This window comes from Sardina pilchardus, chromosome 3 (assembly GCF_963854185.1).
Source record: "Sardina pilchardus chromosome 3, fSarPil1.1, whole genome shotgun sequence".
NCBI lineage: Eukaryota > Metazoa > Chordata > Actinopteri > Clupeiformes > Clupeidae > Sardina > Sardina pilchardus.
Window position 1 is genome coordinate 7,783,107 of NC_084996.1, and position 14,389 is coordinate 7,797,495.

General features: G+C 37.6%; 2 protein-coding genes across 4 annotated transcripts; both read right to left on the reverse strand.

The window, feature by feature from the left end:
* Positions 1 to 880: 880 nt before the first annotated feature.
* LOC134076515 (interferon a3-like) lies at positions 881 to 5,559 on the reverse strand. 3 transcript variants are annotated; one of them, XM_062531609.1, is made up of 6 exons: positions 5,347 to 5,559; positions 4,874 to 4,961; positions 4,406 to 4,486; positions 3,075 to 3,224; positions 2,871 to 2,966; positions 881 to 2,501 (listed from the first exon to the last, which is right to left on the reverse strand). In XM_062531609.1, exons 2-6 carry the CDS (start codon positions 4,919 to 4,921, stop codon positions 2,403 to 2,405), a joined length of 474 nt encoding a protein of 157 aa, XP_062387593.1. In that variant the 5' UTR covers positions 4,922 to 4,961; positions 5,347 to 5,559; the 3' UTR covers positions 881 to 2,402. The 3 variants fall into 3 exon arrangements, with proteins under 3 accessions (XP_062387593.1, XP_062387592.1, XP_062387591.1); XM_062531608.1 differs by having other exon boundaries at positions 5,342 to 5,559; XM_062531607.1 differs by having other exon boundaries at positions 4,874 to 5,559.
* A 3,084-nt stretch (positions 5,560 to 8,643) lies between these two features.
* Positions 8,644 to 11,886, reverse strand: ifnphi1 (interferon phi 1). Its single transcript, XM_062531610.1, has 6 exons — positions 11,648 to 11,886; positions 11,193 to 11,280; positions 10,783 to 10,869; positions 9,634 to 9,783; positions 9,430 to 9,516; positions 8,644 to 9,066 (listed from the first exon to the last, which is right to left on the reverse strand). Exons 2-6 carry the CDS (start codon positions 11,238 to 11,240, stop codon positions 8,977 to 8,979), a joined length of 462 nt encoding a protein of 153 aa, XP_062387594.1. The 5' UTR covers positions 11,241 to 11,280; positions 11,648 to 11,886; the 3' UTR covers positions 8,644 to 8,976.
* Positions 11,887 to 14,389: the final 2,503 nt, after the last annotated feature.

Below are 14,389 nucleotides of genomic sequence, written 5' to 3' on the forward strand. Positions count from 1 at the left end.
AAATCAGAGATAATAATTGCTATTCCCCTTATATATTACTCCTGCCCCAGGGGGTGGACGAGGAAAATCTGATGTAGGCCTATAGTATTGCAATCAAATATATATATTTGTATTTATTTCAATAAATGCACAGATAAACTAACAACATTCTGCACATAACAAACTTTCAGATTACTATAGGCTTAGTGAATTATCAAAAACTGTTGTAGGGAAGAAGACACAAAAGGGCTTAGGGCGCTCAGGAGTCTATAAATCTACTCAGGTGCTCTTCTGCTACAGGTGAGGTTAGAATCCAAAGGAAAAAAGGGTTAGCAGAGGCACTCCGAGATTTTTATAAATATAAAAAGCCTTTAATAGTTCATGGCAAGGATAATTTAAAAGCACATGGGCCTACGCGTTATGGCCATATTGGCCTTCATCAGGGCATACTGTTGTAGGGAAGTTTCCAGTAACTAGACAGCATCTTAAGCTGCTAAATGTCTCCTTGGGTTGTTGTTGTCCAACTGGCTACACTTGAATGTAGATGTTAAAAGAATGTTCAGTTCTTTTTTTTCCCCCTTCGCTGTGACCTCCAAGGTCAACCCCCCTTGGGAGTCTGGGGTGATTCTCTTGACATTCTGAAACCGTATATTCTTAGGGACGAACACTTTTGAAACCCACTGTAGAAGGTTTTCTCAAGTAAGCTAGATGCCGGTGGTTGAGAGGCCTTTATGAATGTGTGTGTGTGTGTGTGTGTGTGTGTGTGTGTGTGTACACATGCCTGCCTGCAAGCATCTATGAGAATGTATATGATGTTCTGTACATTAAATGTGAAGTGGTTTATCCATATGCAGTGCACAATTCTGGATTCGTTCAAGAAGTCTTTAGGCAGAGTCAGCAGTCAGTCAGATATCTCAGAGAGCTTTATTCATGGTGCCGGAGACTTACAGTATGTTGTGTTGCTAACAGACGCAGTCTGACTATACAATACAAAGTTACACTTCTTATACAGCTTGACAAAGATGACATCTCTATTTGTGGTATGTCAATCATTCAATGACCACATCACCCAACTAGTTAACATTGACCACACAAGACTGTATCCCTTAACAACAGACATCTGTTGCATATCTCCAAGTTTGACCTGAACCCCTTTAAATTATGAGGCGGCTCCCTCTAAGAGAAACAGCATAAATCCCAAATAACCTTGGAAAGCATACCACAGATGCTACCCGTATCAAAAAAGTCCTATAGGATTCCAATCTGATTTTGGAACCAAAATCCTGCAGAATTCCGATAGCAACAATCCTATATGATTTAGGAATTTATTCTGTTGAGTTCTGTCATTAAGTTGTATAAATAAACAAAATATTTAAAAATAAAATTATTATTCATTCTATTCATAAAGCACCTTTCAATACACCCAAGGACAATTCACAAATTAATAAATATACAAGCAATACCAAAACAATTCACAAAACCCCAAATAAAATTACTAGGCTATAAGTATCCTAGTAATCCTAGTATCCTAGTTAAGTATGCAAGTGATTATTCAGGCTATACATTTCAAAAAGTTATTTTTTTATTACTATTATTATTATTATTATTATTATTATTATTCAATTTTAGGACAACCTAAAAAGTCAGGCCCAGACCCTGATAACCTTGGGCCATGGCCTGACCAATGTTATTTTGTTTGCATTGTGCCCAATGGTTATTATGTGCTAATCATCCACAGTTTGCCAGTAAAATTGTTTGTTTGTTATTGGAATTACAAGACTGTAAGATACAATCAGGAACATGTGATCAATAGGAAAATCCTATTTGTGTCACATAAATTCATTCGGAAATCATTCCAACTTATGTCTGTGACATTTTAAGGGTCTACAATATTATTCAAGCATAAAAATATCCTGATGTGGCACAATAGGTGTTTCTCATAGTTAAACATGTCCCATATGATTCTTAATTAATACAACTCATCTATATTTTCAGTTTTAGTATTTTTTTTATGATTTATATCATCAGTAATCCACTATCTTCTTATTATGGAGTAGAGTATAGGCTACAAAGTACAGAATCACATTATTAAGAGTTTAATGATCTACATTAAACAGACATTTCTCAAGTACAAAAATAAATACAGCTCATCAATAAATAAATGATCAAATAAAAATAAATAAATAAATACAATAAATAGTTTGTTCTCAAGGCATGGTCTAAGAAGCATACAAGCTAATAGTCCATTGATGGCTTGGTCGTATGTTGGGAATTCAAAATGTGAATGTTTGATGCCAAATGCAGGGTGTCGACAGGGAACAGTCGTTATCAACCATGATGGACAACCACCATGGTGTCGTGTGGGCAGTTAAGTATCCCCAAACCAAATGAAAATACTAAATCCAGTGTGTGCCATCGCCCCCTCAGTACTCCCTGGACATGGTGTGGACAAGGAACAGCAGCCTGTGTAGATGATGTTCAACTTCTTTCCTGACCTGCTCCCATGATTGTTTGCTGTACTTCTAAAACAAGACAAAGGAAATTGTGTTATTCAGCAGAGTGCACAATGTTTCGTATACTGTAGAAGCACTGGACACAATGAGTCCACACAGAATCTGTTCATCCTGAGTCAACATTTAAGCCATATGTTTTCTACTAAAGGCTTTTTACAGAAGTAAGATTATTTACACTAGTTACACTGACTAGTTCATTAGTATGTCAATCAATAAGTGTTCAGTGTTCACATATAAGAATGGATTCTTCAACCACAGCTTGTAAGCTTCATGACAGATTCCTAATTTTCTGTCATTCAAATATACAGCATGTCCATCAATCACTGCATAATGGAGAATGATCTAAACAAGAGTGAGTTAAAATAAAGTACTATTTACCAATTTGTCCAGGAAATTCTTTAGAATATGGAAGTGTTTCTTAAGTTTCTTCAGTGATTTTCTGTATTTATACATTCTTGTTGGCACTTGTTCAGCCTGTAAATATAGAAAACATAATTAAATTAAAAAGTATTTCTTTGAAACAAAATGGTTCATGCATCATGACTCTGGCAGTTCATCTCAAGTAATTTTAAGTAAACTCACACAATGCCCAAGGTTGGTAGACTGCTGGTTGAGAACGTTGAGCAGGTTGTCCAGTTTTGTCTTATCCCAAGTGTCTGTCACATCTGAATTGTTCAACAGCTTCACTATCTGCTTTGTAGCCTCATGCAGGAATGTGATCTTCTCATCAGCCTAAAATGACAAAGAAAGAGACATGATCCAAATGATTCATACAACAACAACAACAACAACAACACCATTTGTTGGTAAGTGATGTGATTGGTAAGTGAAGGAAAGGCCTTCCCAGTAGCTCCTTGCCATGGCTATTTCTAAGTGAGCAACTCTAATAGCCACAAGAGCTTCTTGTGAGTGTATTATGTAGAGGAAAGTACACATTTGTATACATCATGATGTGAAGACCAAATGACAACCCCATTTCCAAAGAACTTGGAATGTTGTGTGCGATGTAAATACAAGCAGAATTCTATGATCTGCAAATCATGTCAACCTTATATTTGTGACAGGTCTGGACTGCAGACAGGCCATGTTTAGCACAGACTCTTTTACTATGGAACTTGACTAATATGTATGTGCAAGCTGCCGATGCCAAAGCCAATGCATCCCCATACTATCATAGCTTGCTTTTGAACTGTGTGCTAATCTTTAAGCCGGAGGATGCAAAGTCCATGATATCCAAAATCACTGACACATTTTGATTGGTGTAATCAAAAGACAGTTTTCCTCTTTACCTTGGCCCATTTTACAGTGCTATGTCTAAATAGGTTCTTCTGTGAATAGGCTCTTCTTCAAGAAGGCCCCAGCCGCTACGCGTGGGCATTTTTAGGTCCTTGTTGGACATGTCTACTTCAGATTAAAGACTTTTTAAACTTTATGGAGTGCCTTGGTCATAGAGAATTGTTTCTCTTTCTTCTCAACCTAAAATGAGTTTATATTTACTGTGAAATTGTAAGATTTGTTTCAACATAGGATGTCTGTCCTTTCTGCAGCTAAATGTACTGTAGGATTACAAGATTTGCAGAATAAGCTATTATATGCTGTGTAAAATGTAAATCAAAAGTCAATTTTCTTTGGCTCTGCCTGCGCCTGAAACGATCAGTTGATATACAAAGCTGTTATATTTAATTATCAAATTCTAAATGGCTTGACCCATGCCTGATACCTTTAAGTCCACTCGATCTAACTTCTACTCTCTAAAACTTTGGATGGCAGCTCAGGACTTTTCTGTCGATCAGGACGTCAATAGTGTGACTCCAGAAAGCAACCCTATGTGTGCACAAGGCAAGTCGCAAGAGTAGCAAATGGGGATACTGCAATGGGAGTAAACAGTAAACTAAGAGGGAAAAGGGTCTTACCGTGGCATTGTTCACAGGGAGGTATAGGCCTGAAATATAGGAATTTGGAATTCTGGGTACGTCTGATTTGAAATCTCCTCCCTTTATGTAAGAAAGAGAAAGAAAAAAACTTATTTTCACACTTGCACAACAGTCAAAGTCAATTGATTCTACAGTCAAACACTAAACCAACAGAAGCATGTGGTGCTCTATTTGCAACATGTCTCACAAAGCTTCATAGTATAATATCTGTGACCAGTTAACTCTGTTAACATTTTAAAATATACATTATTAATAATAATAATAATAATTGTGCACCAGGAATATACAAGCAGGGCTAATTAATTAGGATTGCACCTTGACTAATTTTATTGACAGTAGGCTACAGTCTAAAAGCAAAATGTCAGCTACTACGATGAAGCGACTTTGTGTTAACCAGTTATATAGCATGTTTGATTTGCATAGAAAATAGCGATAACGCACTCTTACCATGTCTTTCAAAAGTCTGAAGCACTCCGCATTATAGCGTTCGTACATTTGGAGCCATCTACAGGCACAGTGCGCGCTTCCAGTGACGCTAAGAAGCAAAAAACAATTCCATGTAAATGTGACCTGCATTTTGCTGAGGAACAGTAAATCCTTCGTTGGAACGGATCCGAAGACTTCTTTGAGTATAACATCTTGCAGCTGAGTTGGTGACTTTAATAGCCTAAGTCTGAGAAGTATGAAAAGGGAAAACGACAGAGCAGAATTCCCCAATACTCCAGAAGCAAGGACGCGCTTTCCCTTTCCACGCCTTACCCCACTCAACGCAATGAATAGCCTATATGATCGACAGTATCTTCAGACTAAAGCTATAAAGTTTATTACATTTTTTACAACGTGAATTAGTAGGCTATAGCTTAGGCTACTTTGTCGTCACATTTCGCAAGTGACATGCTGTAGGGCCTATCTTACCTTACCGTACATCCCCCTGCTTGTCTTCAATCTTCGAGTTAGCCTACTTGTTTTGACTACGTAGTCCATAGTGAAGGAATCGTAATGGTCGTTGTAAAGTGGAAAAAAAACAATCCAATAGCGGCATGTTGACTGACATTCGCTCATGTCTCTATTTAGTTGTTTTGTCATTCTCGACGATTTCGAACTATTGTCAAGTGGCGTAGCGAAGCGTTGCATGTCTGCAATGCGCGCTGATGTAAAAATGAAAGGGAGCGGGTATATTTCGGTTTATTAGTTGGGCGCGCCACTTTCACTTTCCTACTTTCATTTGAATGACGTCAGCCTAAAATGGTGCAAAATTGCATATAGGTTATTTATATGAATGACATACCACAATACACACTGGAATGGCATACCACAACACATGGTTGAAAGTGAAGTGAAAAACTGCTTCCATCATAATAATAACAATAAATAATTGATGATTTTGCTGCTGCTGCTGCTGCTGCTGATTGTGTGATGGGTTGGCCTAGGCTACTGCTACCAGATAGGCTAACACAAGGGCTGGACGGAACATTTACTTGACTACTATACTTGGGTTGATTTTTGAGTATTTCATCTTTATTAATCAGTATTAATATTTTGAAAACGTGTGCCTATTGTTCCTCTAGACAAATACTGAACCTTTAATTCCACTCGCATTTGAAATGAGCATGAAGTCAGCCAGTGATGTAAATGCAATTATGCAAAAGATTAAACAAAACCCAGCTCAGAGGGACATTAAGTGGGAGGAGGGGGATGATGAGAAGTGATACATTTACATTACACTCATTCATTTAGTGGTCACCAAAGTGACTTACAGCAATGGAATAATTAAGCTGAATATGAATGAGCAAATATATATATATATATATATATATATATATATATATATATTTGCTCATGAAAAATGTATTTGTAGTTTTTTGTTTTTTGGCAGTATGTTAAAGATTGTCGTGTTGGACCTGTCCATCTTCAGCTGTCTAGCAGAGGGACACAGGTTTTCCTCAAGAATTTGGGTGTACTTGGCAGCATCCATTTTCCCTTCTATCCTGACCAATTGCCCAGTCCCCGCTGAAGAGATACATCCCCACAACATAATGTTGCCCCCCACCATGCTTCACAGTATAGGTATGGTGTGTTTTGGGTGGTGTGTTTGGTTTTGGCAAACATAGTGCTTGGAGTTCAGTGCAAAAACACATCTGGAATATTTTGCTACCATGTGGAAAACGTTTTTTTTTTTTTTATCAGATGAAACTAAGATTGACCTTTTTGGAGACTAAGATTTAACTTTTTGGACTGAACTTCAGACGCTAACCAAACACAGTACATGCAGGTAATAAAAGGTCTCCTTTGTACAATTCAATTCATTTGCAATGATAGGAGTGCCTGATGGTTACTATGTGCTTATCATCCACAGCTTGTCAGTAATATTGTTCATATTTGTCATGGGAATTACAAGACTATGTTAGATATAATCAGGGACATGTGATCAATAAGAACTTGTGTCACAGAAATTCATTCCAACATATTGCCAAAAGTATTGGGTTACTTGCCTTGACTCACATATGAACTTAAGTGACATCCCATTCTTAATCTATAGGGTTTAATATTATGTTGGTCCACCTTTGCAGCTACAAAAGCTTCAATTGTTCTAGGAAGGCTTTCCAAAAGGTTCAGGAGAGTGTTTCTAGGATTTTTTTTACCATTCTTACAGAGGTGTGTTTGTCAGGTCACACACTGATGTTGGACGAGGAAACTGGCTCTCAGTCTCCGCTCTCATTCATCCCAGAGGTGTTATATTCTCTGTCATCCATATCATCCACCTTGCTTTGTGCATTGGTGCACAATCATGGTAGAGCAGGAAGGGGTCATCCCCAAACTGTTCCCACAAAGTTGGGAGCATGGAATTGTCCGAAATCTCTTGGTTAATGATGAAGCATTCAGGGTTCCTTTTACTGGGACTAAGGGGCCAAGCTCAGCTCTGGGATGGCCCCTTCCTGTTTCAACATGACTGTGCAGTGCACAAAGCATAAAGACATGGATGACAGAATTTGGTGTGGATGTATTTGACTGGCCTGCATAGAGTCCTGACCTTAACCCAATAGAACACCTTTGGGATGACCAGTCTCCCCGTCCAGCATTAGTGTGTGACCTCACAAATGGGCTTCTGGAAGAATGGTCAAAAATGTCCATAAACACACTCCTGAACCTTGTGGAAAATCTTCTCAAAAGAGTTTTAGCTATTATAGCTGCAAAGGGTGGACCGATATCATATTAAACTATTGTTATCAAGAATAGGATGTCTTTGAGGTTCATATGAGTCAAGGCAGATGACCCAAAACGTTTGGCAATATAATGTCAGTGATATACAGTACTAATAAGGGTCTAAAATATTGGTCAAGCATACAAATATCCTGGCGTGGCACAATAGGTGTTTCTTATAGTCAAACATGTCCTTCGTATGATAATAATCATTTTTGTTAAAAATGTAAATTTCTGGTAGAATATCCTAATTTTAGGCTGAGATATCACCTTAATGAATACAGCTCATCTACAGTATATTTTCAATTTTAGTATCGTATGACTCATTGTTCAGATAATAATATTTTTGTTAAAATGTACATTGGCAGAATATCCTAATTTTAGGCTCAGGTATCTAACCTGACTTTCGCCAGATCCTGTAGTTCGCTGTCTGCTTCACACAAGGATCTGGGACTTCTCGATAGGAGATGTATTTATGAAGGCGGGTCCTTGTAAAACATCCTCGCATGTGATTTGACAAACCACTTGCCTGTTATCTTGAATGACGTGCTAGGCTTCTTCAAGCTCTTGCCAAACCCGGTCGGAAGAAGAGTAAAAACATCCTTGCCACCAATAAATGTCTTCGAAACTATTTTCTGTTAATCTTTTAAAGAATGAATACTCGATAGATTCCACAAAACGGTTGAAATAGCAGAATCAATGTCAGCACAAGACTCCTCGCTGCGTGCCGCCATTGTTATTTGAATCAAACACTCGCTTCGGCGCTCCTGATTGGTTGATCATTTTTTGATCACTGGAACGAGTTTGGATTGCCCTCGCGTCCAGACCCTTGTGTGGAGCTCAGCGAAACGCCTCTGGTGGAGCATGGCGGAACTACAAGGGTCTGGCGAGAGTCAGGCTATCAGGTATCAGCTTAGTGAATACAGCTCATCTATATTATCAGTTTTATGTGTGATGATTTGTGTCATCGGTAACCCACTACTTGCTTATTATGGAGTTAAGTACAAAATACAGAATCACATCATAAAGAGTTTAATGATCTACATTAAACAGGCATTTCTCAAGTACAAAAAATAAATACAGCTTTCAGTCAATAAATAAACATTATAAAATAATAATATAAAATAAATACAATAAATAGTTTGCTCTCAAGGCATGGTCTAAGAACCATATAAGCTAATTGTCCATTGATGGCTCGGTCGAATGTTCGGAATGATACAAGGCGTCAACAGTGAATATTCATTGTCAACCGTGATGGACCACCACCATGTCGTCGTGTGGGGAGTTAAGTGTCCCCAAATCAAATGAAAATTCTAAATCCAGTGTGTGCCGTCGCCTCCTCAGTCCTCCTAGGACATGGTGTGGACTAGGAACAGAAGTCTGCGTAGATGACGTTCAACTTCTTCCCTGACCTGCTCCCATGACTGCGTGCTGTATTTCTGAAACAAGACAAAGAAAAGTTGTTATTCAGCAGAGTGCACAATGTTCCGTATAGAAGTGGTGGACACATTGAGTCCACAGAGAATCTGTTTATCCTGACTCAACATTTAAGCCATATATGTTTTCTACTAAAGGCTCTTTACAGAGGCAGGATCTAGTTCATTAGTATGTCAATCAACAAGCGTTCAGTGTTCACACCTATACTAATCCATAACTGGGTCAATATGAGTTTGGACTGGATTCTTCACTCACAGCTTGTAAGCTTCATGACAGATTCCTAATTTTCTGTCCTTCAAACACATGTTCATCACTCATTGCATAATGAAGAATGATTAAAACGAGAGCGAAGAAATACTATTTACCATTTTGTTCAGGAACTTTCTCAGGTTACGGAAGTGTTTCTTCAGTGGTTTTCTGTATTTAGACATTCTTGTCGGCACTTGTGTAGCCTATAAATATTGAAAACAGAATAAAGTACTTCAATAAAGTATTTCTTTGAAACAAAATGAATGGTTCATGCATCATGACTCTTTGGCTGTTCATCTTAAGCAATTAAGTAAACTCACACAATGCCCAAGGTTGGTAGACTGCTGGTAGAGAACGTTGAGCAGGTTGTCCAGTTTTGTCTTATCCCAAGTGTCTGTCACATTTGGATTGTTCAACAGGTTCACTATCTGCTTTGTGGCCTCGTGCAGGAATGTGATCTTCTCATCAGCCTAAAACGACAAAGAAAAAGACATGATTCAAATTATTAATACGATGACAACAACAACAACAACAACAACAACAACAACACTTGTTGGTAAGTGATTAGTGATGAATAAGGAAAGGCCTTCCCCGTAGCTCTTTGCCATGGCTATTTAAGGGAGCATGTTTAACTTGAAGAGCTTCTTGTGATTGTATTACATTATGTAGACAAAAGTACACGTTTGTACATCATGATGTGAAGGCCAAATAATTATCTTACAACCCCATTTTCAAGAAACGTGGGATGTTGTGTGAAATGTAAATACAAGCAGAAGAAGGCTATGATTTGCAAATCATGTCAACCTTATTTGTGACAGGTGTGCACCGCAGACAGGCCATGTTAAGCACCCAGACACTTCTACTATGGAACTTAACTGTTGTAATATGTATGTAAAATCAATGCAGTTTGCCATTGTTTTTCTGAAAAACTGTATACATCCGTGAGTGTCAATTATGCCTTTCCAGATGTACAAGCTGCCAATGCCAAAGACAATACATCCCCATACCATCACAGATGCTTGCTTTTGAACTGTGTGCTAATGTTGCATGGACCCTCCCCTCTTTAGGCCAGAGGATGCAAAGTCCATCATGTCTAAAATCATTTAGGCCTACACATTTTGATTGATGTAGCCTAATCACAAGACAGTTTTCCAATACCTCATGCCATTTTACAGTGCTATTTCTAGATCATGTCTAAATAGGATATTCTCTGTATGGTGGTGTTTTAACCAACCAGCAGTTTTGGATGGAGCATAAACTGTTTTACAGACTTTTTATTTTTTAATTTTATTCACAGACTCAGGTTTCTAATGCAGTACAATGAGTTTATATTTACTATAAATTAGTAAAATGTCTTTCAACATTTGATATGCTGTCTATCCTTTTTGCAGCTAAATGTAGGTTTACAAGATCGCAGGAGAAGCACATGGGGATATTGCAACGGGAGTAAAGAAGGAAAAAGGTCTTACCGAGGCACTGTTCGCAGAGAGGTATAGGGCTGAAACCCTCTGGGTATTTGGAATTCTGGGCACTCCATCTGATTTGAAATGTCCTCCCTTCATGTAAGACAAAGACAGAAAAATAAACACATTTATACACATTTATATGTATAACAATCCAAGTCAATCGACTCTACTCTCAAATATTAAACAGAAGCATGTGATGCTCTATTTGCAACATGTTTCACAAATCTTCATAGTAAAATATCTGTTACCACTATGTAAACTTTTCCAAAAAAAATTTAATTGTCCACCAGGAATACAGGCAGTGCTAATTAATTAGGACTGCACGTTGACTAATTGCATGGCAACACGCAAAATGCCATACGTTTAACCAAGTAACAAGTGACAGAACATAGCGGTATATAACGCACACTTACCATGCCTTTCAAAAGTTTGAAGCACTCATCATTATAGCGTTCGTACATTTTGAGCCATCCACAGACAGAGTGCGCGCTTTCAGTGAAGCTAAGAAGCAAAACACAAATCCATGTATATTTGATATGCATTTTGCTGAGGAAGAGTAAATGCTTCGTTGCAAAGGATCTGAGGACTTCTTTGAGTAAAACATCTTGCAATTGAGTTGGCGACTTTAATAGGAGAAGTATGGAAAGGGAAACGGCAGAATTCCCCACTACTCCAGAAGCAAGGATATTCGGGACTTCACTTTCCCTTTCGAAGCCCTGCCCCGCTCAACGCCACGAATAGCCTATGTGGCCGACTATATCTTCAAACTATAGCTAAACAGTTTATTATAATTTTTACAATGTGAATTAGTTTAGCTTAGGCTACTCTGTCGCTACATTTCGCTGACAAGTGACATGTTGTATCTTACCTTCTGTACTTCCTTCTGCTTGTCCACAATTTCCTCGTCTTCGTGTTAAGCTACTTGCTTTCGACTATGTAGCACATAGTGAAGGAATCATCTTAGAGGTCGTTGTTAAATCAGAAAACCAATCCAATAGCGCCATGTTGATTGACATTAAAGTCTCCTTTTTAGTTGTTTTGCCATTCTCGTCGATTTCGAAACATTGCCAAGTGGCGTGGCGTAGCGAAGCGTTGCATGTCCCCACTGCGCTGACGTCGTAAATGAAAAGTGAAGGAAGCTAGGTCGGGTATATTTCATTGGGCGCGCCACTTTCACTTTCTCGCTTTCGTTTGAATGACGTCAGTCTAAAATGATGCAAAATTGAATATAGGCTATTTGGAATGTCATACCACAATACACACTGGAATAGTGAAAGTGAGGTGAAATGACTGTTTCCATCATAACAACAATACAAATAATTGGTGATTTGGTTGCTGCTGCTGTTTGTGTGATGGGTTGGCCTACTTCTTGCTACCAAATAGTCTAACACAAGCTTGCAGAGTAGTTGGACAGTGAATTTACTTGACTTAAGCTACTTTTCGAGTAGGCCTAGGCCTATCTGTTCTTTACTTGAATCGCCTATTTCTGTTTTTGGAAACTTAGTACATACAGTATTATTGCATTCATTTTGACAGTTACAAAGTAGCCATAAATAGGTAAAGTGCTAATGGAAATGGATGTAAAGAGCTTTTAAGTCAACCAAGGATACACGCCTTATTGATAAAATAAATATTACACTACAATATATTGAAAATACTTTATGAATACTTGAGTATTTTTAAAAGCAAATGCTTCCTCTTTGTATCCAAAATGTATCCACTTTGAGTTCGCTCCAGATAAATCTAAAACAAATAGTGATCAGTGTGCAGTGATTTTTATTTTTCATTTTTAAAATGTATCTATATTTTGACTTAAGTAAAATAATTAAGTGTTTGTAACAACATCATAGACCTTAGGCGCATAGGCATGTGTCACTGAATATGTTTGAATGCATCGCATGGTATTTCTATCACCATAACTATTGCTGATGCATGCTCCAACCCATCTGTTTATCTGAAAGCGGATGGCACTGCATTTGATTAGATTAGATTAGATTAGATTAGATTCAACTTTATTGTCATTTTGCAGAGTACAAGTACAAGTGTGTGTGTGTGTGTGTGTGTGTGTGTGTGTGTGTGTGTGTGTGTGTGTGTGTGTGTGTGTGTGTGTCTTTTAAAAGTCAAAGGTTTCACAAGCTGTGAGATTTGTTCCTGCAAGCCATGGCATCTAGCAAAGGTTTATGCCTTAATGCTTTGATGTTTATACATTGATACAGTTTTAAAAATCTTTTGCACATCTCCCTTTCCACTGCTAATCCATGTCGCAGGCCACTTTTAAATCTGATTGCATTCAGGTTACACAAGTTAGTAGTGCGAGGAGAGGAGGTATTTTTGGAGGAGTTGTGTTTTCAAGAGTTTTTTGGAGATAGAGAGGGACGCCCCTGCTCCGATGGAGCTTCACTCTAAAAACAGATTAGTTGAAATAACCATGAAAAGAGTCAAATTTAACCAATGTGATCGTGTAATATGTGTCCGAATAACTTATTAGTTGAATTGATCAATTAGACTTTAGTTGAACTTTCAACCAATTTTCATTAGATTGGGTAACATGTGTCCCACTAACACATTAGTCAAATTGACTAATCTTATTAGTTAAATGTTTAACTAATCTTCATTAGTTGACAAATCAACCAATCTAACTAGGTTGTTTTAACCATTAGATCGTGTAATATGTGTCCGAATAACATATTGGTTAAAAAGATTGGTTGAAAATGTAACCAATCTTCATTAGTTGACAAAATAACCAATCTAACTAGGTTATTTTAACCATTAGATCGTGTAATATGTGTCCGAATAACATATTGGTTAAAAAGATTGGTTGAAAATTTAACCAATCTTCATTAGTTGACAAAAGTTGTCTTAGTTAAATTAACCAATATGTGCTTAACCAACAAGATTAGTCGTTTTTTTTTTTTTAACCAATCTGTTTTTAGAGTGTTGGCAGGTTATTCCACCATCGGATCAAGTCAAGAGGAGGCAGGCTGCTTATGAGGATAGTTGTGAGCTAAAACATTTTTGACAGGAAAACTCACATTTTTTACAGGATTATACAGGACACACTGATTCACCGATTCAACAAGGCTCTAAAATGATTGTTTAATCTGAAAGCATGTGTTTGCTAGCTCAAAGTTGTGGCATCTTGATTTGTAATCGTAACATGGAGATTATGGTGGACTTTCTAATGGCCACACTGAGCTACCATCTTCATATCACTTTGCCTTGTCTGCTCAGACAGATATTGCCATGCCTAATTGTGGAGTATGGAGCTGTTCTAATTCTAATTCTGTTCTAACTGCCATGCCATATTTAAGAGTCACATCTTCTTAATTTTGGCTGCTGGGAAATGGTGAACATGGCCAATGTGGTCCACTACTGATTATTTAATAATTTGCAGTCATTTTTCTCAATGATGATGAGAATGAGAATGAGTTGTCCACCATTTAAAACCACTTATTTCTATTAACACAAAAAGGCACAAACGGTAACAAATAATCGACTTTATTAGGCCAATATAAATAATAGATAAATATTAAATTAATATAAAGACAAATAAAACAAACTCTTTTGCACAGTTTGAATTCAATTAGATTACAAGAACAACGAACGACAA

Bases quoted from the DNA above. Each gene is read 5' to 3' on its own strand.
- ifnphi1 (XM_062531610.1), bottom strand. From the start codon at position 11,240: ATGTACGAACGCTATAATGATGAGTGCTTCAAACTTTTGAAAGGCATG. The intron at 9,517-9,633 runs GTGAGTTTACTT...CAATATTTATAG, and splicing joins CTACCAACCTTGGGCATTGT to GCTACACAAGTGCCGACAAG. The intron at 9,067-9,429 runs GTAAATAGTATT...GTCTTGTTTCAG, and splicing joins GAAAGTTCCTGAACAAAATG to AAATACAGCACGCAGTCATG.
- LOC134076515 (XM_062531607.1), bottom strand. From the start codon at position 5,002: ATGCAGGTCACATTTACATGGAATTGTTTTTTGCTTCTTAGCGTCACT. The intron at 3,225-4,405 runs GTAAGACCCTTT...TTGTCATTTTAG, and splicing joins TCCCTGTGAACAATGCCACG to GCTGATGAGAAGATCACATT. The intron at 2,502-2,870 runs GTAAATAGTACT...GTCTTGTTTTAG, and splicing joins AGAATTTCCTGGACAAATTG to AAGTACAGCAAACAATCATG.